Source organism: Chionomys nivalis, chromosome 6, assembly GCF_950005125.1.
Source record: "Chionomys nivalis chromosome 6, mChiNiv1.1, whole genome shotgun sequence".
NCBI classification, from domain to species: domain Eukaryota; kingdom Metazoa; phylum Chordata; class Mammalia; order Rodentia; family Cricetidae; genus Chionomys; species Chionomys nivalis.
Genome location: NC_080091.1, coordinates 12,249,524 through 12,274,763, shown reverse-complemented (window position 1 = coordinate 12,274,763; position 25,240 = coordinate 12,249,524). Strand labels below are relative to the sequence as shown.

Sequence of the window (25,240 nt, the reverse complement as noted above, 5' to 3'; positions counted from 1 at the left end):
TTCGCCTCCAAGAAAGGGCGGATTTTATATTTTTAACTTGGGAAGGGTCTACGCAGGTATGAATGCAGTTGCCAGAGCTGGTCACAGGGGGCGCAGTCTTGGATGGCTGTGAGATGCAGACATTGCTGTTCAAAACTAACTCGGGGTCCTCCGTGAGAGACGCCAGCACCCACTGCCTGCAGAGATATCTCTCCACTGAGGTACTTTTTGAGGGTCCATCCCCAATACTGGAGGCACAGACTCCAAGAACTTTATGTAATTATATATACTTTTTAATATAAAACAAAACTTGGCCCAAGCCGAGCGGCAGGAAGAGAGGTCTTAAATGAAGAATATGTACAACCACGCAGGAAGGCACAAGTGGGTCCCTGGAGGGTGATGGGTGGGGTGGAAGAGAGGGGACAGCGGGTTACACAGGTCTCAGCCAAAAGCCACGAGGGCAGGAATAAAGTGCAAGGTCTTGGGGGCCCCCTGTGGCCCAGAAGCAGCAGCCGACAGCCCTGCCCCTCGTCACCCGCTCTGGTGGGGTTCAGTTGAGCGTGACTTGGAGGTAGGAGGTGGGCACATAGCCCTCGCCTCCCTGTTTCCGCCTGACCCGTGTCCATCCGTCACCCTTGTCTTCCTCCATCAGACTGAGGTCTTCCCCCTCCGACATGGAGATGGTTCCCTCGCTGGATCCTGTTGGGGAGTAGGGTGGGGATAGGTCAGGTTTGGTGAATGACATCGGAAGTCACAGCTCCGAGCAATCGCACCTGCCCTGGTGCGAAGGTTAGCGCTGTTAGCTTCGGCACCTCTTCCACCCTAGAGATAAACCTCCACGATATCTGTGAAGGAGTTTCTAGACTGGGCGAATTTAGACGGGAAGCCCCACACGGCATGTGGACAGACTGGGGTCCCGGAATGAGTAAAACTGAGAAATCGAGAACCTATAAGGCCGCTCAGGAGGAAAAGGCGCTAGCCGCCATCTCTGACAACCGGAGTTTGGTCCCCAGGATGCGCATGCTCATTCCTGGAAGCTGTCCTCTGACCTCTCTCACACAAAAAATAAATAAGAATATTTGAAAATAAAAGATAGCCAGGTGGTGGTGGAGTACACCTTTAGTCCCAGCACTCGGGAGGCAGAGGCAGGCGGATCTCTAGGAGTTTGAGGCCAGCCTGGTCTACAAGAGTGAGTTCCAGGACAGCCAGGACTGTTACACAGAGAAACCCTGTCTCGAAAAAAACCTAAAAAAAATAAAATAACTCCTTACACTGACTCCCCAGGTCCTTCCTTTGGCCAGTACTGGGGACTGAACACGGGCCAGGCACCCTCCCACTGAGCTACAGCCTTTACACTAAGCTCCTGCCGCCAAGAAACGGTAACTCATATACAGACCCACCTTCAAAGTGGTAGATCGCTACACACTGGCCGATAGGGGAGGCAGGCTCTTCAAAGTCCTCATCGAACTCAGTATAGATGGGGGTGTCCTGGCCTTCCTCTGAAGGGGGCTCTTCTGAGCTGCTTGGACATGGAAGAAAGATGAGGGCCTGACTCTCCATCTAAGCCAGCCCAAGTCCCTCACTGGGGGATTCTAGGTGGAGCTCCACCCTGACCACGCCCCCAGCCCCTCACTGGGGATTCTAGGTGGGGCTCCTCCCTGACCACGCCCCCAGCCCCTCACTGGGGATTCTAGGTGAGGCTCCACCCTGACCACGCCCCCAGTCCCTCACTGGGGATTCTAGGTGGGGCTCCACCCTGACCACGCCCCCAGTCCCTCACTGGGAATTCTAGGTGGGGCTCCACCCTGACCACGCCCCCAGCTCCTCACTTGGGGATTCTAGGCCAGTGCTGTACCAAGCTCAGGCCTCATAGTTGCTTCTGGTTTCTCTGCTTACCTCTCCTTATTATCCTGGGATCCACTGTTGCTGCTACTGCTGCTATCAGGTGGGGCAGTAGCTGGGGGATCAGGGGGCCTGGAATGACGGCTCAAGCTGTCTCCCCGGTTACTGAGGACCCGGCTTTCAGCTTCTGCTAACCAAGCCTAGGGTTGGTTGGGGATCACAGCATGAGCTCCAGGGTACTGAGGTCGGCCCACTCTTGGACTAGGGACCTTTTCTGACATCACCCACGCATACCCAAAACTTTGACAAAAGACAGTTAGTTAGGTCCTATCCCTGTCCCCACCCGGCAGTGACTCAGCTCAGGCTGTCCCCGCCCCTCCCCAGGGCATCCCTCTGACCTCATACTTCTGCACTTCCAGCTTGAGTCTCTCGATGTTGCCCAGGGTCTCAGCAATGCGGGGTTCTAAGCTAGCAGGGTCGCCCATCTGCGGTGTTTTCTCATATACATCTTTCATCTTCTTCAGGGCCTCCCTGAGACCAGACACACAGACAGACAGACAGACAGGAAGGAAAGCACATACTCCTGTGACCTTAACAAGTGAAAAACAGGGTCGAGGAAAGGAAAGATGCTGGTCATGGGCTCAAATGTGCCTGGGCACAGCACCACGAGCTGAGGCTGGAAGACAGCAGGTTCAAGGCCAGCCTCGGCTAACCTGAGTGACTTAATGAGGCTGGTCTCAAAAACATCAAAACAGGATTGTAGAGATTACTCAGTGGGTAACACGCGTGCTGCCGACGTGTGAGGACATGGGTTTGGGTCCCACAGTCTAAGTAAAAAAGCCAGGCATGGTGGTGTGTTGTATGCTTGCAATCCCAGCACTGGGGACGCAGACACAGGAAGATCCCTGGGGCTTGATGGCCAGCCAGTCTGGCTGCATCTGAGCTGCTAGTCAGTCAAAGACCCCATCTCAGACAGGGGAGATGGCTCAGTGGTAAGAGCGCCAGCCTAAGGACCTGAGTTTGAATCTCCAGCACCCAGGTAAAAATCTGGATGCAGTTCCCATAGATGCCTGTAACTCAAGCACTATAGGGGCAGAGACAGAAAGAGGTGAAAACTCGGACCTGTTGGCTATCAGTCTGGCTGCTGGTTCAGCAAGCAACCTTATCTCCAGGGAGTGAGAGAGATAGAGCAGTCACCATGAGATCCTCAGAGCTCTGTGCATGCAGGGTTGTGCACAGCTGCCTGTGTGCACAGGCATGCACATGCGTGCGCGCACACACACACAAACTACCCAAACCACGCCTAAAACACAATACTCAAGGTTGTCCTGTGGTCGCCACAAGCAAGGACACATGTGAATTAAACAAATAAACCAGACATGGTAGCACACTAAAGATCCAGGCCAACCTGGAAAATTTAGCAAGAACCCAGTCTCAAAATAAAACATAAAAATAAGGGCCAGCAAGAGGGCTCAGCAGATAAAGGCAATTGCCACCAAGCCTGACAACCTGAGTTTGACCAGGAATCCGTGTATTCAAAGGAGGGAACTAGGGCAAGTTGTCACCTGACATCCACACAGAGACCGTGGCATGTATAAGTAAGCCCATACACAAAATAGATGAATCAATAAAAACAAAATAAAAAAATAATAAAGTGAGTAAGCTGTAAAGCCAGCCTTCTGATTCTAGGCAGGCAGACAGTCCACTCCACTAGGACGTCCAGGCTGCTTGAAACTCCAAGCATGGCAGAAGTCCCATGATTTCCACTCTGCAAAGAAGGCCACATGTGAACAGCCAAACAGAATCTGGCCAGCCACCTGCTAACAAGTGGTCGGCGTCACCCCTATTATGTAACTGGGCTGGGAGAGGTTTTGTTGCTTGGAAAGAATGACTGAAGATTTTCTTGTCTGGCGGATTTTTTGTGCGTTAATATTTTGCTATCCAGCATTAGATAACTCAGCTCTCTCCCTCCTATCGCACGGTGACTCAAGACTGACAGAGTTCCTGACGGTGAGCTGTCTTGGCATTAATGAGGTAAGACTCCACCGCCTGGGCTTTTTGCTTTGTTTTCCAGTCTACTAAAATCTTTGAATCTGAGCCTAGGTCCCGATTTTGTAATTCCAGCTACTTGGGAGACAGAGGGGAGAATTGGAAGTTCCAGAACAGGCTAGACAACTTATCCAGACCTAGTCTCAAAATAAGTAAATGAGGGGCTGGAGAGATGGTTCAGTGGTTAAGAGCATTGCCTGCTCTTCCAGAGGTCCTGAGTTCAATTCCCGGCAACCACCTGGTGACTCACAACCATCTGTAATGAGGTCTGGTGCCCTCTTCTGGCCTGCAAACATACACACAGAATATTGTATACATAACAAATAAATAAATAAATTTTTTTTTTTTGGTTTTTCGAGACAGGGTTTCTCTGTAGCTTTGATGCCTGTCCTGGAACTAGCTCTTGTAGACCAGGCTGGCCTCGAACTCCCAGAGATCCACCTGCCTCTGCCTCCCGAGTGCTGGGATTAAAGGCGTGCGCCACCACCGCCCGGCAAATAAATAAATATTAAAAAAAAAATAAGTAAATGAATCCTTCGTTGAGGGGTTGGGGCGTGGCCAGGGATGGAGCCTGGCCTAGGATCCCGCAGGAAACAAATGGGGGTGTGGTCAGGGTGGAGCCCCGCCTAGAATCCCCTAGGGATGGGATGGAGGCGTGGTCAGGGGTGGAGCCCTACCTGGAATTCCCCCATAGAGGTGCTGGGGACTGGGGAGGTGGCAAAGGGTAGAATCCTGTCTAGAATGCCCCAGTGCTGCTGAGGGTGGTTCCTAGCCTACAGAGGACAGCCCTGTCACAGAAACTATAATTGCAGCCAAGTATATATTAACCTGAGTTGGCACTGTAGCGAATCTCTAATTTATCTGTTCCCTTAATTCCTATTACACCTGCCTATGTGTGCACTTACAAGCCACCACACGTGTCTGGAGGTCGGAGGACAATTTGCTGCAGGAGTGGGTTCCCTCCTTCTACCATCTGAGACTGAAGTCAAGTCCTCCAGCTTGGGTGGCAAGTGCCTTTAGTCATTGAGTCAGCCCAGTGAGAGCATTTTTGAGAGCAGAAATGGAGTAAAATGAGACAGAGATTTTTCTTGGATTTTGCTCAGCGATGTGGAGCGGCGGGGGCGGGGGGGGGAGATGATGCACAAGCACTCAAACCTCCATCTGCTGCAGTGACAAGTAACCGGTTCTTTCCTGTTTTTACATTTCAGTTCTTCACTGTTTGGAGACTCAAGAAGCCCAGGATGGCTTTGAACTTATGACCCTGCTGCCTCAGCCTCCTGAATGCTGAGATTACAGGCAGGCACCACCACACCCAGCTGTGTGACAGGAATCTCCTTTAATCCATCAGATGAGGCCAGGAAATGGCTCAGTCAATAGTGGTCACCATGTAGGCACCATGTCCTAATCTCAACCCCCAGCTTCCATGGACAAAGCCCAGCATGTGACCTCATGTCTGCAGTCCCAGCATTGGGGAGGCAGAGAAAGGAGACTTGCCACTCAGCAAGCCCAAGTTCCTGTGAGACCCTGTCTCATAAAAAGTCATGTGAAGCCGGTATCGTGATGGACAAAGTCTCTAATACCATCACTTGAGATCTGTGATTTTAAGACCAGCCTGGTCTTCATCAAGAGTTCCTGGCCAGCTAGGGCCACATAGGGAGACACCATCTCAAAAACAAACAAACAAGCAAAAGGACAAGGTAGGGGGCTGGAGAGACTGCTCAGTAGTTAAGAGCACCTACTGAGCAACCTTGAGGACCTGAGTTCTGACTCCTGCACCCAGTTCCAAGCTGGGTACAGCCACACATCACCTGCTACCTTGGTGGGCAGAAACAGGACAGCCAGCGATTACCATTACTGGCTGCCAACCAGATACAAAGTTCCAGTGTGAGGAGAGACCCTGCCTCCCAGACAGAGTGAAGAGGATGCTGACCTCCTCCTCTGGCCCAGCATAGCTTTTACAGCAATACACACACCCAGAAGACAAGAATCCCTGCTTCATTCCACATTCATCTCCTGCCTCCTCCACCGCACATGCTCACCTCTGGTCCTCCTCCTTCTGCAACTCCCGGTTCCTCTCTTCCAGCTGTTGTTGGAGTCGCTTTCTCTGTTGCTCTGGGGGCAGATGACTGAAATCTTCAGTGACCACAGTCTGCAAGGTGAAACAAGGGCTGAGCTTGGGATTTGGGATCCTTAAACTTCTGAAGAGCCTCTCTCGCTCCTGAGATACCAGGTCCACCTTCCTCCCCGGTCAGGGCTTTTGGGGAGCGAGGCCATGCATACAGCAAAGCTGGAATATGGGGGAGGACGACCCAGCAGGCGGCAGGAAAGAGCCCAGGGTCCCACCATCCGGCCTCAACTTACCCCACGGCCGCCTCGGAGGCTGCGGAAGGATGCTAGCCGCGGTTTGACCGACTTACTGATCTCGCTCAGTATGGCCAAGGGGTCGCGGCCAGAACGGGGGGACGGGGATCCATCAGACAATGTGGAGGGTAGGTGACCCCCCAGGAGGGACAGGGATGGGGGACGCGGCTACCGGTGGGGGCCAGGGAAATGGGGGGACCAGTCAGGGATGGAGGCGCGAGGATGTAGTCGGAGGATGGACGAAAGGAAGGATGGACGGACGGGACACAGGAAACAGGAAAAACAAAAATGGAGAAAGAGGGAAAATAATGATAAGAAAAATCACAACTGAATTGTAAGATCACACAGAAAAACACCTGTAAAAGCAACAATGGAAGACCTGGGAGGTGCCAGGGAAGACAGGAGATGGGGAGCCAGGGCCAGCCAGAGGGCTCAGCAGGGAAAGGGGTTTGCTGCCAAGTCCTGGGTTCTGAAATCCCAGTACGGAAGGAGAGAACTGATCCCCATGAGCTATTCTCTGACCTCCACACGTGCCAAAACATACATAAATAAAAAATCCAGTAAGTTAAAAGGCTACGAGGCAGATAGGTGTCCCTTGAGTCTCAAGGACTCCTGCAGCACCCAGGGAGGTCAGGTGCCCATGCTCCTCTCTGCCCTGCTTTCTGGGCTCACCGTCTCTAAGGTAGTGGGGCAAGCCTAAGCAAAGGCTGTGGACACATAAATGATCCAGTATGAAAAAGGCTTGCAACCACCAAGCATGACAACTCTGACTTTGGTCCCTGAGACCCAGGAGGGACTTGGAGTCCTGATAGTCCTCCTGTGACCACTACATGTGCACAAACATACAAATACACATGATATACATAAATAAATAAATGTAACAATTTTTTTAAAGACTCAGGGTGGTCAGACATATAGGCTAAAGGGGACAGACAGGGGGGTAGCCAGTGCTTGCCTACATTGGGAAGTCCAGGCTTGGGAGGAGGGGTGCCGGGTGCCAGGTAAGAGGGGTCTCAGAGTCTTAAGTGGAATGGAAAGAATAAAGTGACGGGAAGGAATCACTAAAGAAGGAACCGCTGTAGAGAGATAAACAAGGGGTGTCAAGGTAGACACTGGACCCTAAAAGTCAAACTCCCAAGGAGAAAATGCACAAGAGGGAGAGGGATTGGGGGGCAACATCACAGCTGTGAGGCCAACATGAGCTCTTCAAGGGTCCCAGGATGCAGCAGAAAATGCCACAGGCTCCCTACCACGTCCCCTCTCATCCTCAGAGGGACTCGCAAGCCAGCCAGTGGGCTAGCAGGCTGGCCTTCCTCTTTCCTTCCCTTTAGCCCGGGCCCACAGCCAAGAGGAAAATTCCTGCCCCAGGACTCGGCGTTCCATGTGGCTGGAGCTGACTCAGTGAGGACCTCGGCCGACTGTCACCCCCTCCCACCCACTCCTCACCCCAAGAGCTCCGGACCCCACCTTATTCTTTTTCCCAAAAGGCCAGCGCTTGGCTCGGCTGCGGCTGGAGGCTGCTCGGAGCTCAGGCCTGCCATCCGGGGTGCCCAGGCTGCTGTCGGAGGGCACTCGGCTCATGACTTGACTAAAGTCTTCGAATTCCAAGTCGCCAGGGCGGGCGAATCCTGACTTGTGTAATTCGATGAGGACTTGCGAGTCCTGTGGGAAGGGTCAAGGAATGAGGGACAACCAGCGGCTAGCTCAAGGAGCTCCTTTTGGGGAGCCGCCCCCCCTCAGCCCACACTTCATCCCGCTGGGCCCACGACGAGCACCCACATTCTTAGCGTCCACGGACTCGGCAGCCACCTTCATTCCCTCCAAGCATTTGCCGATAATGGGAACCACCTGCAGCTCAGCCTCGGATAAGAGCCCATACCCGGCCCCCAGGCGGGTGGCCCGGCGTTCATCCATGTCCTGTAGCTTCTGGAGAGCCAAGAAGAGCATGGGGTGAGCCAACCCTGCCAACACCTCCAGGCTGAAGACATCAGCCCCCGCCAAACCCAGGCTGAAGAGCTTAAGACAGAATCATCTGCCCTCACGACCCCAGGGGCTGGGGTCAGAGTCGCAGGGCCAGGAGCTCAGAAAAAATTGTCTCAAAAGAGGTTGTTATAAGGAACGAAAAGTACATGCAACACAGACAATCCTAACACCAGGGTTGGGACAGAGAGTAGGGAAGACGACTGGGAAAAATTTGAGGGCTAGAACTTGTTAGAGCTGGGCTCAGAAGGAGGAACAGGAGTTTCAAAAGCAAAGATTGATATCCCTTTCTCGCTTCTTTCTTCTATCTACCCATCCCTTTCCCATCCCTTCCTTCTCTCCCTCCCTTTGAGGCAGGCTCTCCTGAAACTCGCTATGTAGACCAGACTGGCTTTGGAACTTTGGCTAGCCTCCTGCCTCTGCCTCCAGACTACTAGAGTTGTAGGTGTTCTCCAATCTTTCTAGAGGTAGGGACGGGACATGGCAGCTAGGGCGCAGACAGCGGTGTGGGCGTTAACTAACTCAAGTGCTCACATCGAATATCTGGGGCATCTGTGAGAAGTAGAAGTGGGCCTGGTCTCGGTTGAAGCGCTGCAGCTGGGCTGCGTATTCGTTTTTGCTCTCCTCTGCCATGTGGTTCCGAAGGTGGGCTTGCTGCTTGGCCTGAGAAGTGGGACGGCAAGGTGGAGGTCATAGTCAGGCACTGGCTTCACCCTACTCCAGTGGCACCAGCCTGTCACATACACACCTTCTCCACATCTGCCTTGGTGGCATTAATATCCTGATCCAGCCGTTCGGCGGTGTGAGCAGCTTTCTCGGCCTCCCGGCAGTCTCGCTCAAACTTCCGCTTACTCTACACAAGAGACAGAAGGAGGATGAAGGACGTGCCTTCCCCCAGGAGCAGGGCGAGGAGGTCTAGGTTTACAGGGAGCTGTGTATCAGGCAGTTACCCCAACCCAACACTAAGGAGGTGGAGGCAGGAGGATCAGGAATTCAAGGTCAACCTGGACCACCACATGAGACCTTGTCTCAAAAACCAAAATAGAACGAGAAAGATGGCTCACCAGGTAAAAATGCCTGTCAAGAAAATCTGACTACCTGAGTGCATATTCCCAAAACCCCACAGAGGTGGAACAAGAGAAGTGACTCCAGAGAAGAGTAGTCCTGGAGACACACACACATACACACACACATACACACATACATACATTCACATACACACATACATACATACACACATACACACACACACACACAGACACATGAGTTCAAGGCCAGGCCAGCACGGGCTACATGAGACCCCATCCCAAAATAAAAGGTGTAGGCACAATAGGTGTGCTGAGTACCCCTGAGGAAAGGGGGCCTGGTCACACATGAGTAGCGACCCCCCCCCCAGCTCTCTGGGCCTGAGCTACCAGCTGCCCCCATGTTCACTCACAGTCTCTAGCTGCTTGAAGCCATTTTCCAGCTGCTGCTGGGCCCGCCGGCCTTCCTGGAAGTGCTGTGCAAACAAATGGAGACCCTGAGCGAGGTTCCCACAGGGCCCCCAGCAAGCATGGGTGGAAGGGGACTCACCATCTTCCTCTCCTGCTTCATCTCCTGTGAGTACTTGGCCAACTCCAGACACACTCGGATGCCCAGGCTCTCGGCCACCAGTTCTCGCTGGCCTGCGAAATCATTGACCTCCTGGAGAAGCTGAACGAAGGATTGCTGCTGGCTGAACCTGGTGGAAGGAGACAAGCAGGGCTCAGGACCAGAGAGGGGCAAGTGTGAATGCTGCCTGTCATCCCAGGGCCGGGCAGGAGGATGGGGAGTTTGAGGCCAGCCTTGGCTACTTGAGATCCTGGGAAGAGAGGAAGGGAGGGAAAAAGGTAGGGAGGGAAGGAGAAAGGAAGGGAGAGATGATTGTAGGGGAAAGAGACAAAGGAGAGGAGAAAGGAAAAACAAAAAACAAAAACAAAATAAAACGGAAGTCTTGGGCTACATTCGCTCCCAAGGAGAACCAAGTCTGTGTCTATAACTTCCAGCCCTTAATTCAGATGCATTTTGCAAATCAAATTTTTGGAGGCATAAGGGTTACAACATCTTTATTGTTGTTTGAGATAGGATCTCACTATGAAGCCTTGGCTGGCCTCACAGAGACCCACCAGCCTCTGCCTCCTGAGTGCTGAGATTAAAGTTGTGTGCCACCATGCTCAGCCTTGATATCTTACACGTGTCATTCCCCTGGGGCTGGTGGCAGAACTCTAGAATCAAATTTTTGTTTGTTTTTGTTTATTTAGGTTTTGAGGCAGGGTCTGGCTACATATCCCAGGCTAGTCCAGAACCCTTGCTCTTCCTGCCTCATCCTCCTGACTGCGGAAATCACAGAGCTGAGCCACCGTGCCCAGCACCCCTCATCAGATTTTACAGTGAGAGGTATGAATACAATAATCCTTCAGTAGCCATGGCAACCATTTCTAGGGTTCCTAGAGGGTACCAAAGCAAAGGATCCTGAAGGTCTTCGATGAACAGCAGGGTTTGCACAGACCCTCCCCTAGATGACACAGGGAACCTCATACGATGTAAACACAATGACCAAAAAAAGTCTGCCAATGTTCCAGAAAGGAACATTTTTGTTTTGTTAGTTCATTTTCAATCCTCAGAGTCTGGAGCTGGAGGCACTGAGTGGGTAGAGAGCCCCGCTAGCATGCGTGAGGCCCTAGCTCCACCGCCAGCATAACAGGTACGGTGGCTCACATCCGCCACCCAAGCACTCTGGAGTCTGAGGCAGGGAGATCAGTCCTGAGCTAGATAGCAAGTTTGAGGCCAGGTCGGGCTACATGAGACTGCGCACACACACTTTCCAAGCCTCGAAAACCCTCATCACTGAGCGGAGTATCATTCACCACCAATCTAACCAGCTATCACAAACAACTATCTTAATTTTTGGATTAAAATTTTGATTTACGGCCGGGCGATGGTGGCACACGCCTTTAATCCCAGCACTCAGGAGGCAGAGGCAGGCGGATCTCTGTGAGTTCGTAGACCAGCCTGGTCTACAGAGCTAGTTCCAGGACAGGCTCCAAAGCCACAGAGAAACCCTGTCTTGAAAAACCAAAAAAAAAAAAAAAAAAAAAAAAAAAAAAAAAAATTTTGATTTACGTATTTACTAAAAATATAGTCTCGCTTATGTAGCCCAAACTGTCCTAGAACTTTCAATCTCCTGGCCTTGGCCTCCAGAGTGCTGGGATAACAAGCATTTGCCATATGCCCAGGTCACCGTTTAGATTTTAAAGGGAAGGTTTCGGAATGCAGTTAAAAGTTCCTGGAAATACCTATAGACTGGCTACCAGTATAGGTGAGCTAGCCCAGAACCCAAGGGTGCTAGAATCACAGCTATGCACTGACATACCCGGCTTTGGCCATTACTTTTATTTATTTATTTATTTATTTATTTATTTATTTATTTATTTATTTATTTGGTTTTTCGAGACAGGGTTTCTCTGTAGCTTTGGTGCCCATCCCGGAACTAGCTCTTGTAGACCAGGCTGGCCTCGAACTCCCAGAGATCCGCCTGCCTCTGCCTCCCGAGTGCTGGGATTAAAGGCGTGCGCCACCACCGCCCGGCTGGCCATTACTTTTAGACACATAAACTCAGTTCATCTTCGCACATACCAGATGGAGTAGGCATCACAGCCATCAGAGCCTTTGCAGATTAGAAAACAGGCAATAAAAGTGACTGGCCCAAGCTCAAGGACTGCCTCACTAGAGATGAGTCCTGGCTACGGAGGGAGTAACAGAAGAACCAAAACAAGGAGGCAAAGTTAAAGCTAGGGTCAACTAGATGGCTTAACAGGTAAAAGGTGCTTGCGGCTAAACACGATGACCTGAGTCTGATCCCTGGAACCCACATGGTGAGGAAAGGGCCGGCAAGCTGTCCTCTGACTCCCACAAGTGTCCTATGGCATCTGTGGGTGCATCTTGCCCCCAAAACTAGAAAAAGAGTAAGTAAAAATCTACTTACCACAAAAACTCAGCTAAGCTGAGAATTTACAAAACAAAAAGGGCGCTCTGCTGGAAGGGGATAAATTCCACCTCGGGTCACCCAGAATTTTAACAGGCGATAGGACTGGAGGTGCACCTTGGAGCGGCCTCTGGGAAGGAGAGAGACCCACGCCCCACGCCCGACCCCATCTCCCAGGGAGTCTTTCCCATTCTTACTTGACTTCGGGGTCATCTTTGGTAGGTCTCTTGGGAAGGTACTTTTTCACCAGGCTCCTAAAGGTGGGCACAGAGGCAGGGAGGCTAAGAACCTGGCACTCCCGCTGGCTCCCTGCAGAATCCCAGAGCGGAGAGCACCAACCCTCGTGCTCACCGGAGTTGCTTGGCATAAGCCTGCTCCACCTCGGCGCGTTCTTTCACGAACTTCACGTATTTGTCCAACAGATCCAGCCCCCACTGCGTGTGGCGTTCCAACACCTCAAACTGATCCTGATTGCAGGGATTGGAGAGGGTCAGTGTCACCTGGTGGTGGTGGGGGGGGGGGCTACCGAAGCCCCAGCGACCCGATGCACGGAAGGGGAGGCGGAACACGACACAACCTCGTGGCTCAGCCTTTCCAGCAAGGACTGGCTGGCTTCCCCAGGCGCCGCCCCGGCGTGGCGCAGGGGGAGGCAGGAAGCTGGCGGGAACCCCCATCTCCTCCTCCCGGGAAGGGCCTGGACAACAGGGCCAGGGCCCCAGACCGGACGGCGGGGTCTCGCGGAGTCGGAGTGGCAAGCAAGGGTGTTGGGAGGAGGCTAAGGCACTCCAGCTCCCCCAAATCCCCTAATCCCCCCAAATTCCGGAAAATTAAGCGGGCTTGGCACAGAGGGGAAGGGTTTGTGTAACTAAAAGTGCGTGGAAGCGGGGAACTTCAATGGCCAGATTTCCCCATTCTCCATGATCTCCCCGGGATCCTCCTATGAGTGACTGACTCAGTTTCCCCTGCTTCAGTGATACCTCCACTTCAGTGGCTCACCCCCAGTACACCCGAAGACTCCACCGCCTCCAGAAAGAGGAGGGGTCAATAGTCCGAAGATTCAGGGAAACTTCGAGGGCTTCCTGGGTGAGGTTAAGTGGCGGGTAAGGGGTGGCTCCGCCCAGCGCCCGGGGCCAAGTTCTGCAGCCCCCCCTTCCCCTCCCCCTCAGCGACCCAAGCCCTTAAGGGCAATTGCAAGCGCGGTGGGGGGTGGTGGTGGGGGTGGAATCAACCGGGTAAGGCCCCACGTGGGAGAGAAGGTGACCAAAGGGTACCCTCCCCCTCCCAGCTGGAGAGGCGAGGGAGACGGGCAGGGACCCAGGGGCCGTAAGATTAGCCTCCAAGCCAGGCCAGAGCGCTCAAAATAGGTGACCTCGCCCAGCTGTCCCCCCCTTCCTGGCCTGGTCCAGGGACTTCTTGTGATGGCCTCATTCTCAACTCTGTGCCTCAGTTTCCCTATACCGGCTCTAGGCAAAGTATCCCTAGGGCCTTCTGGGCATCTAGAAAGTCCCAAAGGAACTTTTGAAAGAGAGTGCTGAGGGCAGAGGGCGGGGACTCACGGGATCAGCTGCAGGGGAAACCGCGGAGTCCCGGCAATGGTACATCGGGGACAAAGAGCGGAGAGACCAGGACCCCAGCAAGGGAGAACCGTGGGAGCTGGGGGTAAAGGACTCACCCACAACTCGGTGCCCCAATCCATGCTGGTCCTGCCGCCGAGAACGCCACCGCCTCCTGCCCGGGTCCCCGCCACCCTCCACCGGAGACTCAGCCCTAGGGCAGTGTGCCCAACCCCGCCCCGCCCCGCCACCAGGTCACGCCCACTAGACTGGACCGCCACGCCCCTTCGCTCTTTGCCACGCCCCCGCTCCACCAAGCCCCCAGCGGAGCTTTCCTAAGGGCGGAGCCCAATGAGGAGTAGCTCAAAGGATGCCGCGCCCTCCCTTAAAGGGCCTTGGGCCTCCTTAAAGGACGCCTCGATTTATTTTCCAACCTGTACCCCCATTTACTCTCTGCCATCCCAAACTATTCATCCTTTCCGTTTAACTTCGCATTTCTTATAAAGGATCAAAACATCAAAGCCCCAAACCCAAGGAGTCTTTCCCACTTCTCCCCGATTCCATGGCAGGGAAAACCTGCGGTCAGTCACTAGGCTTTTGCGGGACCAACTAGGCTCCAGAAATCTCTATTTCGTCCCACTAATGGTCTGGTTCTCTCCGGCCACAGAGCAGATGGGATGATTTCGATCCAGCCAAGGCCAGGTCCATTAGCGCACACCCCCACCGCAATCTGACTTCCCTTCCTCCCCGCCAGAGCCTCCTCTGAGAAACTGAGGACAGGTTGCCCTTGGAGCCTCAGTTCTGAATTACAACACGCGCGCGCGGGCGCACGTACACACACACACACACACACACACACCAGCTCATGCTAGCACATGATTGCCCATTTCCCAGCCTCATTCACTGAGGCCCAATCAGTACTGCGCACGGGATTCCCATGGAGTGCGCACGGGATTCCCATGGAGTGCCCCCTCCTGCCAGTTTAGACTCTAGGGCCCTGAGGCTCAGAAGTTCGGGTCCTCTCAGCCATAAAAGTCCTTTCACACCTTGTAAATCCCCTTGAGGCTCCCAGATGAAAGGGAAGAGGCCCTGGTGGCTCCCACCCCCACTCTCCCGGGTCATAGGTGCTTTCTCCGCTGCTGAAGAAATCTCAAAACATCCCCTAGTGCTTCAGATGGAAGAGAAGGGCAGTCCGGACTTCTGAGAAAAAATGCCCTGGAGCCCGGCTGGAAATGAGGCTCTGGTGAACCTTAGCCCCACCTGCTGGCTGCTTGAGGGCTAAATTCCCAGATGCAAAACCAGGTGGGGGCATGGGGGAGGGAGGAGGGAAGAAGAGGAGTCAGAGGCCCGACGAGAATAAGGTATCAAACTGGGAAGGGAAGTTTAGCGCCAGAGTCAGCAATTTAGTAAAGAGTTGAAGACTTTACAACTGGGGTCCAGATCTAGGGGCTCAATAGAACATGAGGGCCCGCTGTGTAAAATGGGATGAGGTGCCTAGGATCGGAATGGAAAGCGGTCAGGGTTTCAGTTTGAAGTTAGGGCTCAGCTGCTGCAAGGGGGTTAAGCCTGGGGCGGAGTCTTGCAGGTGGGACCTACAATGGCACTCGGCCTGGGATCAGAGGTCAGTATAGGGTCAAGAATTTTAGGCTTCTCAGTGGCCCAGGAAAGTTGGAACAGGGCAAGCCTCAACAGATGCTTATGTTTACCAAAAGCTCTACTTCTGGCCGGGTGCCACGTTTTGGTTGGGGGTGGGGGTGGGGTGGAGGATGGGGGGGAGGACGAAAGTGCGTCCCTGGGCACACTGGGAATTGTAGTTTTGCGTGCCTGAATCAGCTTTCCCTGAGTTCTGGGTAATGTAGTCTTGGGCCGTTAAGAGTTGAAGAAGGAATTCCGCTTTAAGGAACGAATATGAGTTCCTAGATCATTGGTGAGTCGTCCTGTTCATCAAATTGCATCTGGAACAATCTGTCTAGGGATTGGACAACATGAAATAGGGGCTGAAAGGACTAAGCACGCCCATTTGGGAGGCCTTCTGTCCATCAAATAAGTCTCAGTTGGTAATTGGGTGACCCGGCCATATCGTGCGACGATTGGCTGAAAAGTGGGCGGGCCCTATCAGGCGTCAGAGGCGGTGTCGTGGGGCAGTCGTAGCCCCGGAGATGGCAGTGAGCGAGAGGAGGGGGCTCGACGGTGGGAGCCCAGCGCAGTGCGGATGGGGACGCTTGTCGTTGCTGGTGCTGATGCTGAGCGGCTGCTCAGGTCGCATCCACCGGCTGGTGCTCACAGTGAGCCTCGTAGGCTTGGCCTCGCCCTACTCCCCACTAGCTCCTCTAAATAGAACTTTCGCACCCCCCACTGCAGGCCGTGAGTGGTCTCGTCCCGGGCACCCCCACCCGGTGCTCGCAGTAGATTAGCCTGGTTTAGGGGGCGGGACTCCATCTCCCGGGACCCCTGACTCCTGGCCCTTTAAATTCCGGGGGACCCTAGGTAACAACTATAGGACCTCCTGGGAAGAGGAGGTACCTGGTAGCATCTCCCTGGAGTTAACTTCGATAGGCGGTTGGGGAAACTACTTTGAAAATTTAGCCCAGATAGAATCGAAAAGTTTTCTGTTAAGTCGAAACTAATCATACCAGCATGTGTACCTCACTCTCAGGGTAGTGCACATCAACATGGGGCCTTTCATGGGGGTGTCAGGGTTTCACCTGGACACTCAAACACACCCTGTAGCTGCCTGGGAGGGACTGAAGCAGAGAAATACCACCACCGCCGCCACTGCCCTGCATCCGGAAAGCCTTTCTCACGTGCTTCTGCCCTGAATAAAAGATGTCCGGAGGCTTTTGGGAACTGGAGAAAGTGCCCTTGCCGCCACGGTCTCTCTGGTTTCCTGCAGGGGGAGAAGAGAGCTGACATCCAACTGAACAGCTTCGGATTCTACGCCAATGGGTCTCTAGAAGTGGAACTGAGTCTGCTTCGCCTGGGCCTCCAGGAGACAGAAGAGAAGTCATCAAAGGTGAGAAGGCTTACGGGAGGGTTCAGTGCACAAGTTCTGGAATCCTGCCCTCGCCCTGTCCCTCACCCATGGGAATCTATGGCAAGTCCCATAGCCTTCTTGAGCCTCAGTTTCCCCACCTGTCACTTGGGTATGAATACAGTGTCTCCTTGGTGTCCCTGCTGGCTGAAGCAGGAGGATCAAGTTACCCAGCCCCACACTGGGAGATCCCCACAGGTGCTCCACTACTGAGCTACTCCCACCCCACCTCAGCCCCTTTGTAACATAACACATTATACACACATACATAATGTATTCTGGCCGTACCCCCCTACTCCTCTCCAGGACTCCTCCAAGTTCCATGTCTTTTGGTTTTTAAAGACGTAGTCTCACTGTGTAGACCAAGCTAGCCACAGGCTCGGAGATCACCCAGACCTTTTTTATTTTTATCTAGGGCCATACCCTTCAAGAAAACTGGCTGTCCCTCCCCCAGGGCCCACCAGCTGTCCATAGCTTCTCAGCTAGGTGTCAGGGTTCAAGCACCCCTCTTCCCTACATGCTGAAATGCTGACTGACTTGATCTAGTGCAGACAGCCGGGGCTGCTGGGAGTTCAGCAGCAGCAGTGTCCAGGAGACATTGTTTCCCTCTGGTCCTCCCCAACCTCTTTTACACCCTCCCCTCCCCCTCTTCACCAGTGTCCTCTTGGTACAAGAGGTGCAATATGGATTCCTGGTTCATAGTAGCCTTACTTTTTCTTTCTTGTTTTCGGTGGGGGGGAGGGGTTGAGACAGGGTCTCACCACGTAGCTCTGGCTGTCCTGGAACTCACTGTGTAGACCAGAATGGCCTTGAACTCACAGAGATCCACCTGCCTCTGCCTCCCGAGTACTGGGATTAAAGGTGTGCACCACTATGCCCAGTCAGCCTTGTTTTGGCAGTTTGCTTTGAGACTGGGTCTCATGTCGTCCAGGTTCGCCTAAAAATCAAGCCCCTCCTGCCTCAGTCTCCATAGCCCATGACAGTGCATGCCCTACCCTGTCCAGCACCATTGGCGTTGTAGGTGGGTAAACCAATCAGGCTGTGAAAACGCTCGCAGAGGAAGTGCGCTCTGCATGAGCACTGGGAGTCTGGTGGAGCAGGTCATTGAGCGTCTGGCACGTGGTGGGTGTTGAGTACCTGGGAGAGGAGCCAGAGTGGCGGTACACGCTGAGGCAGTCGGATCTATGCAAGTCTTACAGCAACCTGGGCACCAGCCCGGCCAGCCAGGGCTGCCTACGAGCACCGCTCTCAAAGCAGAGCAGAACTAGGTTGCCTCCCTTCTGCTGCAGAGGGTGTTTTGGAAGCCCCTCACTGTTTTCTCCTTCCATCAGGTGGGGTTCAGCCTGAGTCGGGTTCGATCTGGTAGCGTTCACTCCTACTCGGTGAGTAGCGAGCATCAGAGGGGATGAGGGAACTAACATGCTGTGGAGGGCCTGTCTTCTTCCTGTAAAGACTACAGCCCTGGGTGAATGAATGGATAACACGCTGAACTATGCTAGACCCATGGACAGTTGTAACCCAGGTCCTCTCTGTCCACTCCCCAGAGCCGGAACTTGCACGGATGTCCTCTGGAGAGAAACAGCAGCAACTTCCTGGTCCTTTTCCTCATTAATATCCAGGACCTGCAGTGAGTGGCGACAGAGGACCGCCCCCCCCCCCCAAGCTCCACAGCCCTAGGGAGAAAGCAGCATGTGTTTGTGTGTGTATGTGTGCACCCACACGCATGCTACTGGATATTGAACCTACTGCCTTACAGATTGTAGGCTAGTGCTATAACCTCACCACGCCTCCAACCCCTCAGTGGAGGATTCTAGGCGGGGCTCCACCCTGACCACACCTCCAGCCCCTCACTGGGGATTCTAGGGGGGGGCTCTGCCATGGCCACGCCCCCAGCCCCTCACTGGGGGATTCTAGGCGGGGCTCCACCCAGACCACGCCCCTAGTTCCTCACTGTGGGATTTTAGGTAGGGCTCCACCCTGACCATTTCCCCAACTCCTCACTGAGGGATTCTTGTGGAGAAACTTTACCCCTGAACCATGACTCCAACCCTCTTTGTACTTTTTGTTTTAAGACAGGGTCTCAATACGTTTTACCAGTTTGGGCCTTGAACTCACTCTGTAATCCAGGCTGACATTGAACTGCCTCTGTCTGTCTAGTACCTTGGGCCTTTTGCCCACAGACCAGGCCATATGTCTGTCCTTCCCAGTAGACCGATAGTTGCTATTACAGACAACCAAGAATGTACCCACTACCTTGATGGGTGGTGGCCAGATGCTAAGATTTGGTGATTCTCCAACCCCTTCAGGAGGGCATCCACATATGTGGTGTACCTGGCCACAGACTTCACCATTCCCTTTCCCTATTCTCCCTCACCCAAGGGTCAAAGTCCTAAAATTTGGAGAGCAGAGGAAGTTGCTCATTTCCCCTGGTCTCCTCTCTGACGCCCCTGCCCAGTCGAGCCTCCTGAAGTCAGAGCCAGCAGACACCCCTAAGGGGAGCAGTGGTAAGTCCAGGAGGCTGGGCGGAGCTAGCTGCCCTGGATGCACCCCAATTTTCTGCCTGTCTGTCTTTTGACAGTCGCTTACCCATCCCCTACAGAGACCTCTGCAGTCAAGGAAGGTCAGGCAAAGCCTGGAGCACCCCATGTTTCAGGAGAGAAAACTACCCCGGGGGTACATGGACACTCAACAGAGGGCCAGCCACAGAGGCATCCGCCCACGCAGGACCCCAGTGGGAAGGAGACGGAGCTGGTGTTGGGGCTGGGCCACCTGAACGACTCCTACAACTTCAGCGTGAGTACCTGCCTCACCTGCATGTCCCCACCTGCCCTGCCCTGCCCTGCTGGAGGACCCTCCTGAGACCCCTCCCTGTGACTAGTTCCACGTGGTGATTGGCTCCAGGGACGAGGAGGGCCAGTACAGCCTCATCTTCCACAACTGTCGCAACTCCGTTCCTGGCAAGGAGCATCCGTTCGACCTCACCGTGAGTGTCCAGGGACAGGCGCCCCGCCCACCTGGCCGGCATTGTCTCCATCCTGTGCTGGGGGGGGGGCATGCAGCACAGCACATGTGTGGAGGTCAGAGGGGTCAGTTCTCCCACCTGTGGGCTCCAGGGGTCAAACTCAGGTCATCAGCTTTGGCCGCAAGCTTCTTCACCCACTGAGCCATCTTGCCAGCTCTTGGATGAACTCCCTAAAGTCCTCTGTTGGACTTTGGTGACGCATGTAAGCTAGGGTATGCAACTGTCCTGATCAGAAGTATTTAAGGAAAGACAGAGGTGTGTCTATTTCAGGTGTGTACAGAACGTGTGTGTGTGTGTGTATGTGTGTGTCCACATTCATCTGTGCAGGGGAACTTGTATGGTGTGCACAGGAACTCACAGTCAGCCCCCAGCGGTGTTCCTCAGGATGCTGGCCATCTCCACATCTGCTTTCTTGTTGCGAGACAGGGTCTCACTTTGTAGCTCATGCTGGCCTAGAACTCACTATGTAGACCAGGCTGGCCTCGAACTCACAGAGGTCCGCCTGCCTCCGCCCGGTGCTGCAAGTAAAGGTGTGTGCCACCACCGCCAGCTCACCTAGTCTTTGGAGACGGGGTCTCTGACTGACCTCGGGGATCCTCCTGTCTGCACTGCCATGCTAGGATTTTTATGTGGGTTCTGGGGATCTGAACTCAGCTCCTCACGATTGCAAGGCAAGCACCTTCCCTAGCCGTGTCACGAACAACCTGTAGGCCCGGTTTCCATGTATTTTGGATGTGAGTGTGTGTGCAGCGCGTGTGGAGGTTGGAGGGCAGGTTACAGGAGTTGTTCCTTCCTGCCTTCACGTGTGTTCAAAGGATGGCTGCCTGAAGTTGTCCTTGATGCACACACACATAAACAGAATCACACAGTATGCCCTAGATCAGTGGTGCTCAGCTTCTGAGTCTCGACCCTTTGGGGGCCACATATCAAATATCCTGCGTATCAGATATTTATAGTACAGTTCAGAACAGTAACAAAATTACAGAATTACTGTTATGAAGTAGCAACAAGACAGTTCTTTGGTTGGGGGTCACCACAACATGAGGAGCTATATTCAAAGGGTCACAGCATCAAGAAGGCTGAGAACCACTGGCCTAAGTGATCCAGTCACAACATGGGTAGGTTGTATTGGATACTATGAGTCGTTTTTCTCCTGGGTGGCCCCTCACCGACACCATGTAACACCTCTGTGTCCTTGGTTTACATCTCCAGCCTTCCCCAATCTTCTGGAAATGTGGCAGGTCCTGTGCAAATGTTTGTCACTTTGTACAAAGACTGGGTCCTCCCTGTGTGTTGGTCCTCTATTGCTTCTGGAGTATGGCTGTGTACCCATTTGAGAGATGGGACCAACTGAGGCTCTAGCTGGCAAGTGGATGAGCCGGAGACTGGAACTCTCCAGAAACCCAGAGCTAGAGCCACAGGGGCAAGGCCACCTGCCTCCCCACTTCCAGGTGATGATCCGAGAGAAGAATCCGGAAGGCTTCCTGTCAGCGGCAGAAATGCCCCTCTTCAAGCTCTACCTGACGATGTCTGCCTGCTTCCTGGCTGCTGGCATCTTCTGGGTGTCCCTGCTCTGCAAGAATACGTAAAGCACCTTCCCGCCCTCCCCACCCTGCCCGCCCCTCCTCTCTGAGGGCCTCACCTCCTGATCTCAATGGTGCTCTCCCTCCCCATCTCCCCCTCTGGCAGATACAGTGTCTTTAAGATCCACTGGCTCATGGCAGCCCTGGCGTTCACCAAGAGTGTCTCCCTGCTTTTCCACAGCGTGAGCAACCAGGGCCCGGTGGCGGCACAAGGGTGGGATGGTGAGATGGGACATCTGTCCGCCTGCGCGCCCTGTCCATCTCAGCTCAGTTCTCACGGCCTACCCTCCAGGACCATCCGCTGGTCCAGCGCCGAGTGTCCACCATATCATAACCGTCGCCCACCAGCTGTGACCGCCCCCATGGTGGAGGGGATCCGTGGCGACTGGCTGTTTGCATTTCCCTCTCCAATCACCCGACCATCCCACACTTCTGCCCCTGAGCTGCCCTCCACCCAATCATCCTTCTCTCTGACTACCTGTCCCTCTGCCTGCCTCTAGATCAACTACTATTTCATCAACAGCCAAGGCCACCCCATCGAAGGCCTCGCCGTCATGCACTATATCACACACCTGTGAGTCACCCAGCTCTGTCCACAGGTGGGGGAGGCAGGCGGAGGGGGCTGGGCCCCCACCTCATCACCAGACCTCCCCCACCCTCGCTCCCCAGGTTGAAAGGTGCCCTTCTTTTCATCACTATTGCCTTGATCGGCTCAGGCTGGGCCTTTGTGAAGTATATGCTGTCGGACAAGGAGAAGAAGATTTTTGGAATTGTGATCCCCCTGCAGGTATGTGTGTGGGTTCCTCAGGAGAGAGTGGAGACATGGGGAGAGATTCAGAGAGGAATGCTAAGGATTGATGCAAGGGAGGGATGCTGGGGTGGGGTATGGGGAGGGATGCTGGGGTGGGGTAGGGGAGGGATGCTGGGGTAGGGTATGGGGAGGGATGCTGGGGTGGGGTACGGGGAGGGATGCTGGGGTGGGTTACAGGGAGGGATGCTGGGGTGGGGTAGGGGAGGGATTCTGGGGTGGGATACGGGGAGGGATGCTGGGGTGGGGTAGGGGAGGGATGCTGGGGTGGGGTACAGGGAGGGAAGTCCATGGTGGTATAGGATTTGGTCGTTCATTTTTAGTGGACAGGAGCAAAAGGATGGGAATCAAATCGGGTGGTACCCTACTAACCCCACAGGTCCTGGCTAATGTTGCATACATTGTCATCGAGTCCCGTGAGGAGGGTGCCAGTGACTACGGACTCTGGAAAGAGATCTTGTTCCTGGTGGATCTCATCTGCTGCGGTGCCATCCTCTTCCCAGTCGTGTGGTGAGGAGCCGGCCCTGCCCCTCAGCCCCGCCGAGGCCCCCCCCACTACCCCACAGAAGACTCTTGTTTACGGGGTTGGGGTCATGTTCGCTTCCCACATTCTTCCTCCTGCTCCAGGTCCATCCGGCATCTACAGGACGCATCCGGCACTGATGGGAAGGGTGAGGCCCCTCCCCAAGGTTTTCCCAGCCCTGTGTTCTCTCTGACACCAGGTGCCAGGGCCCCGTGTGGTCATGACTGTGTTTGTGTCTCAGTCCTCTGTCCCCGCACTCCCCCTTGCCAGTTGCTCTTTCTACATCTCATCCCATAGCCTTGGAACTGCCTCCCAGCCCTGTCCCCTCCTCTGTTGCCCTCCCCTCCTACTTTGATTGACCTCCCACCCCCATTCTGTGCCCTCCCACAGTGGCAGTGAACCTGGCCAAGCTGAAGCTGTTCCGACATTACTACGTCATGGTAGGAGTCCCGCCCTTGCCCAGGCCTGACTCCCCACGGCCCTCCCCCTGACCCCGTGCCCCGTGTGTGCCCAGGTCATCTGCTATATCTACTTCACGCGCATCATCGCCATCCTGCTGCGTGTGGCTGTGCCCTTCCAGTGGCAGTGGCTGTACCAGGTGAGCAGAGCAGGGTCCCCAGTAGGGTGGGTGGCCAGGGAGTCCCCCCTGATCCTATGCCCTGGCTCCTAGCTCTTGGTGGAGAGTTCCACGCTGGCCTTCTTCGTGCTCACCGGCTACAAGTTCCAGCCAGCTGGGGACAACCCTTACCTGCAGCTGCCCCAAGAGGATGAGGAAGATGTACAGATGGAGCAAGTGTGAGCAAGCTATGGGGTGGGGGGTGGCTAGGGTTAGACCTAGGCTGCTTCTGGGGCTGTGGCTAGACAGAATCATGGGTGTATGGGGCCAAAAAGGACTAAAGGTGGGGTGTGGGTGTCTTCAAACTGGTCTGAGTTTTGGCGCTTGGAGATGGCCTCTGGGGTGTGCTGAGGAGCTGAAGGACAGGTGGTCCACAGGGTGCAAAACCTAGAGGGCTGACAGGTCTGGAGTCACTCTGGGCGAACTGGAGCTCTGGTAGGAAGTGATGGGCTCTGTCACCTGGGACCGGGAGACCTCAGAGGCCAGCTGGGCCGGACCAGGTCACTCTGGAGTGGTAGGCTCTGTCACCTTGGCCCGGGAGACCTCAGAGGCCAGCTGGGCCGTACCGGGTCACTCTGGAGTGGTAGGCTCTGTCACCTGCACTGGGGAAACTTGAGAGACCAGCTGGGCCGGACCTGGTCACTCTGGAGTGGTCGGAGCCAGGCTGATTTGACAGCAGGGTTAAGACTGACATACTGACTACAGGGGCTAGGTCTGGTTGGGGATAGAGGGCTGGGATGGTCCCTTCAGCTGCTGGACCCTGCTTCTGCTGTGTGCCTCTCCCAGGATGACAGACTCTGGATTTCGGGAAGGCCTGTCCAAAGTCAACAAGACAGCCAGTGGCCGGGAGCTGTTGTGACTTCCTTTCACCCAGCCGCCACCCTCAGTTCTTCTGCACCCTGCACACCTGCTCTTGTCCTCTGGTGTGCAGGGAGCCCTAGGGGCTCCTGCCAACAGGGACACAAGACACGGGACCCCAAGGAGCCTTCCAGAAAAGATGCCCCTCCCCCTCCTACACTGCATCCCTGTCCTCTTCAGCCTTTCAGTACAATAAGGACCGGTCTTTTTTTTTTTTTTTTTTTTTTTCCCATTTCTTGAGTTTCCTGATGCTCAGGGGTTTGAGGGCTAAGATGAGCTGCATCTATGATCTCAGATCCTGGATCCTCAGTCCGGGTGGTGGCACTTGCCTGTCATCCTCTGGAGCTCCTCATGAAACTTTGGGCCGATCAGTAGACAAATAAAGATAAAGATAAAACAGAATTCATAGTGAGGAGAGGATGGTCTGACAATGCTGTCCTAGGCCCTGGGTTGGCTGTTGGGGAACGTGTGACCAAGTTCCCCCTCCCATCTCAACCCTCAAGGGTCTTTCAAGTCACCAGACCCAGGATGACGTTCCCACAGGGACTGGCCCAGCCACAGACGTCTGGAAGGTGTGGACAAACCAGTGTCCTCTGAAAACAGGCCCGAGCATGTGACTGAGCTGTGGGAATGCAAAGTGCTTGCTGCAGGTCCCAAAGCCTCCATGAAGATGGCCTGTGTGCTTATAATCCCACTAGGGCAGTGGGGAAGACTAGAGCCCTGGCCCTGGCCACAGCCCTGGCCCTCAAGACACCCTGTTTCAAAACCCAAGGGACAGCAGACGCAGCCACTGACTGCCTGTGACCTTAGGCCACAGAGAGAACTAATAGCAGGGCGTGGCGGCTCAAGCCTCTAACTCCAACATCCAGGAAACTGAGGCAGGAAAGTACTAGGGTTTGAGGCTAGCCTGGGCTAAAGAGATCTGTTCATGTAGAAATGGATATTCATGGCCCTAAGGGTCCAGCACCAACCTTGTCCTAGCCTCTTGGAGACCCCCTTACTATTAGTTCTTCAAGATGGCTGTCTCTG

The 25,240-nt window shown here is 54.3% G+C and overlaps 2 protein-coding genes across 5 annotated transcripts; one reads left to right on the top strand and one right to left on the bottom strand.

The window, feature by feature from the left end:
• Positions 1-256: 256 nt before the first annotated feature.
• Positions 257-13,979, bottom strand: Trip10 (thyroid hormone receptor interactor 10). Of its 2 annotated transcripts, XM_057772152.1 has the most exons (15): positions 13,890-13,979; positions 12,569-12,684; positions 12,415-12,471; positions 9,787-9,934; positions 9,650-9,712; positions 8,960-9,064; positions 8,746-8,874; positions 8,011-8,157; positions 7,699-7,893; positions 6,232-6,399; positions 5,910-6,019; positions 2,220-2,352; positions 1,876-2,021; positions 1,380-1,498; positions 257-678 (listed from the first exon to the last, which is right to left on the bottom strand). In XM_057772152.1, the coding sequence occupies exons 1-15, from the start codon at positions 13,911-13,913 to the stop codon at positions 530-532; spliced, it is 1,809 nt and encodes a 602-aa protein (XP_057628135.1). In that variant the 5' UTR covers positions 13,914-13,979; the 3' UTR covers positions 257-529. The 2 variants fall into 2 exon arrangements, with proteins under 2 accessions (XP_057628135.1, XP_057628136.1); XM_057772153.1 differs by lacking the exon at positions 6,232-6,399.
• Positions 13,980-15,102: 1,123 nt separating this feature from the next.
• Positions 15,103-24,603, top strand: Gpr108 (G protein-coupled receptor 108). Of its 3 annotated transcripts, none has more exons than XM_057771325.1 (17): positions 15,103-15,131; positions 16,664-16,783; positions 18,133-18,183; positions 18,346-18,428; positions 19,181-19,305; positions 19,401-19,594; positions 19,680-19,784; positions 21,275-21,408; positions 21,513-21,588; positions 21,907-21,980; positions 22,076-22,193; positions 22,594-22,724; positions 22,842-22,885; positions 23,128-23,177; positions 23,252-23,335; positions 23,408-23,532; positions 24,140-24,603. In XM_057771325.1, the coding sequence occupies exons 8-17, from the start codon at positions 21,278-21,280 to the stop codon at positions 24,210-24,212; spliced, it is 906 nt and encodes a 301-aa protein (XP_057627308.1). In that variant the 5' UTR covers positions 15,103-15,131; positions 16,664-16,783; positions 18,133-18,183; positions 18,346-18,428; positions 19,181-19,305; positions 19,401-19,594; positions 19,680-19,784; positions 21,275-21,277; the 3' UTR covers positions 24,213-24,603. The 3 variants fall into 3 exon arrangements, with proteins under 3 accessions (XP_057627308.1, XP_057627307.1, XP_057627305.1); XM_057771324.1 differs by lacking the exon at positions 15,103-15,131 and adding an exon at positions 15,903-16,055; XM_057771322.1 differs by lacking the exon at positions 15,103-15,131 and adding an exon at positions 15,903-16,064.
• Positions 24,604-25,240: the final 637 nt, after the last annotated feature.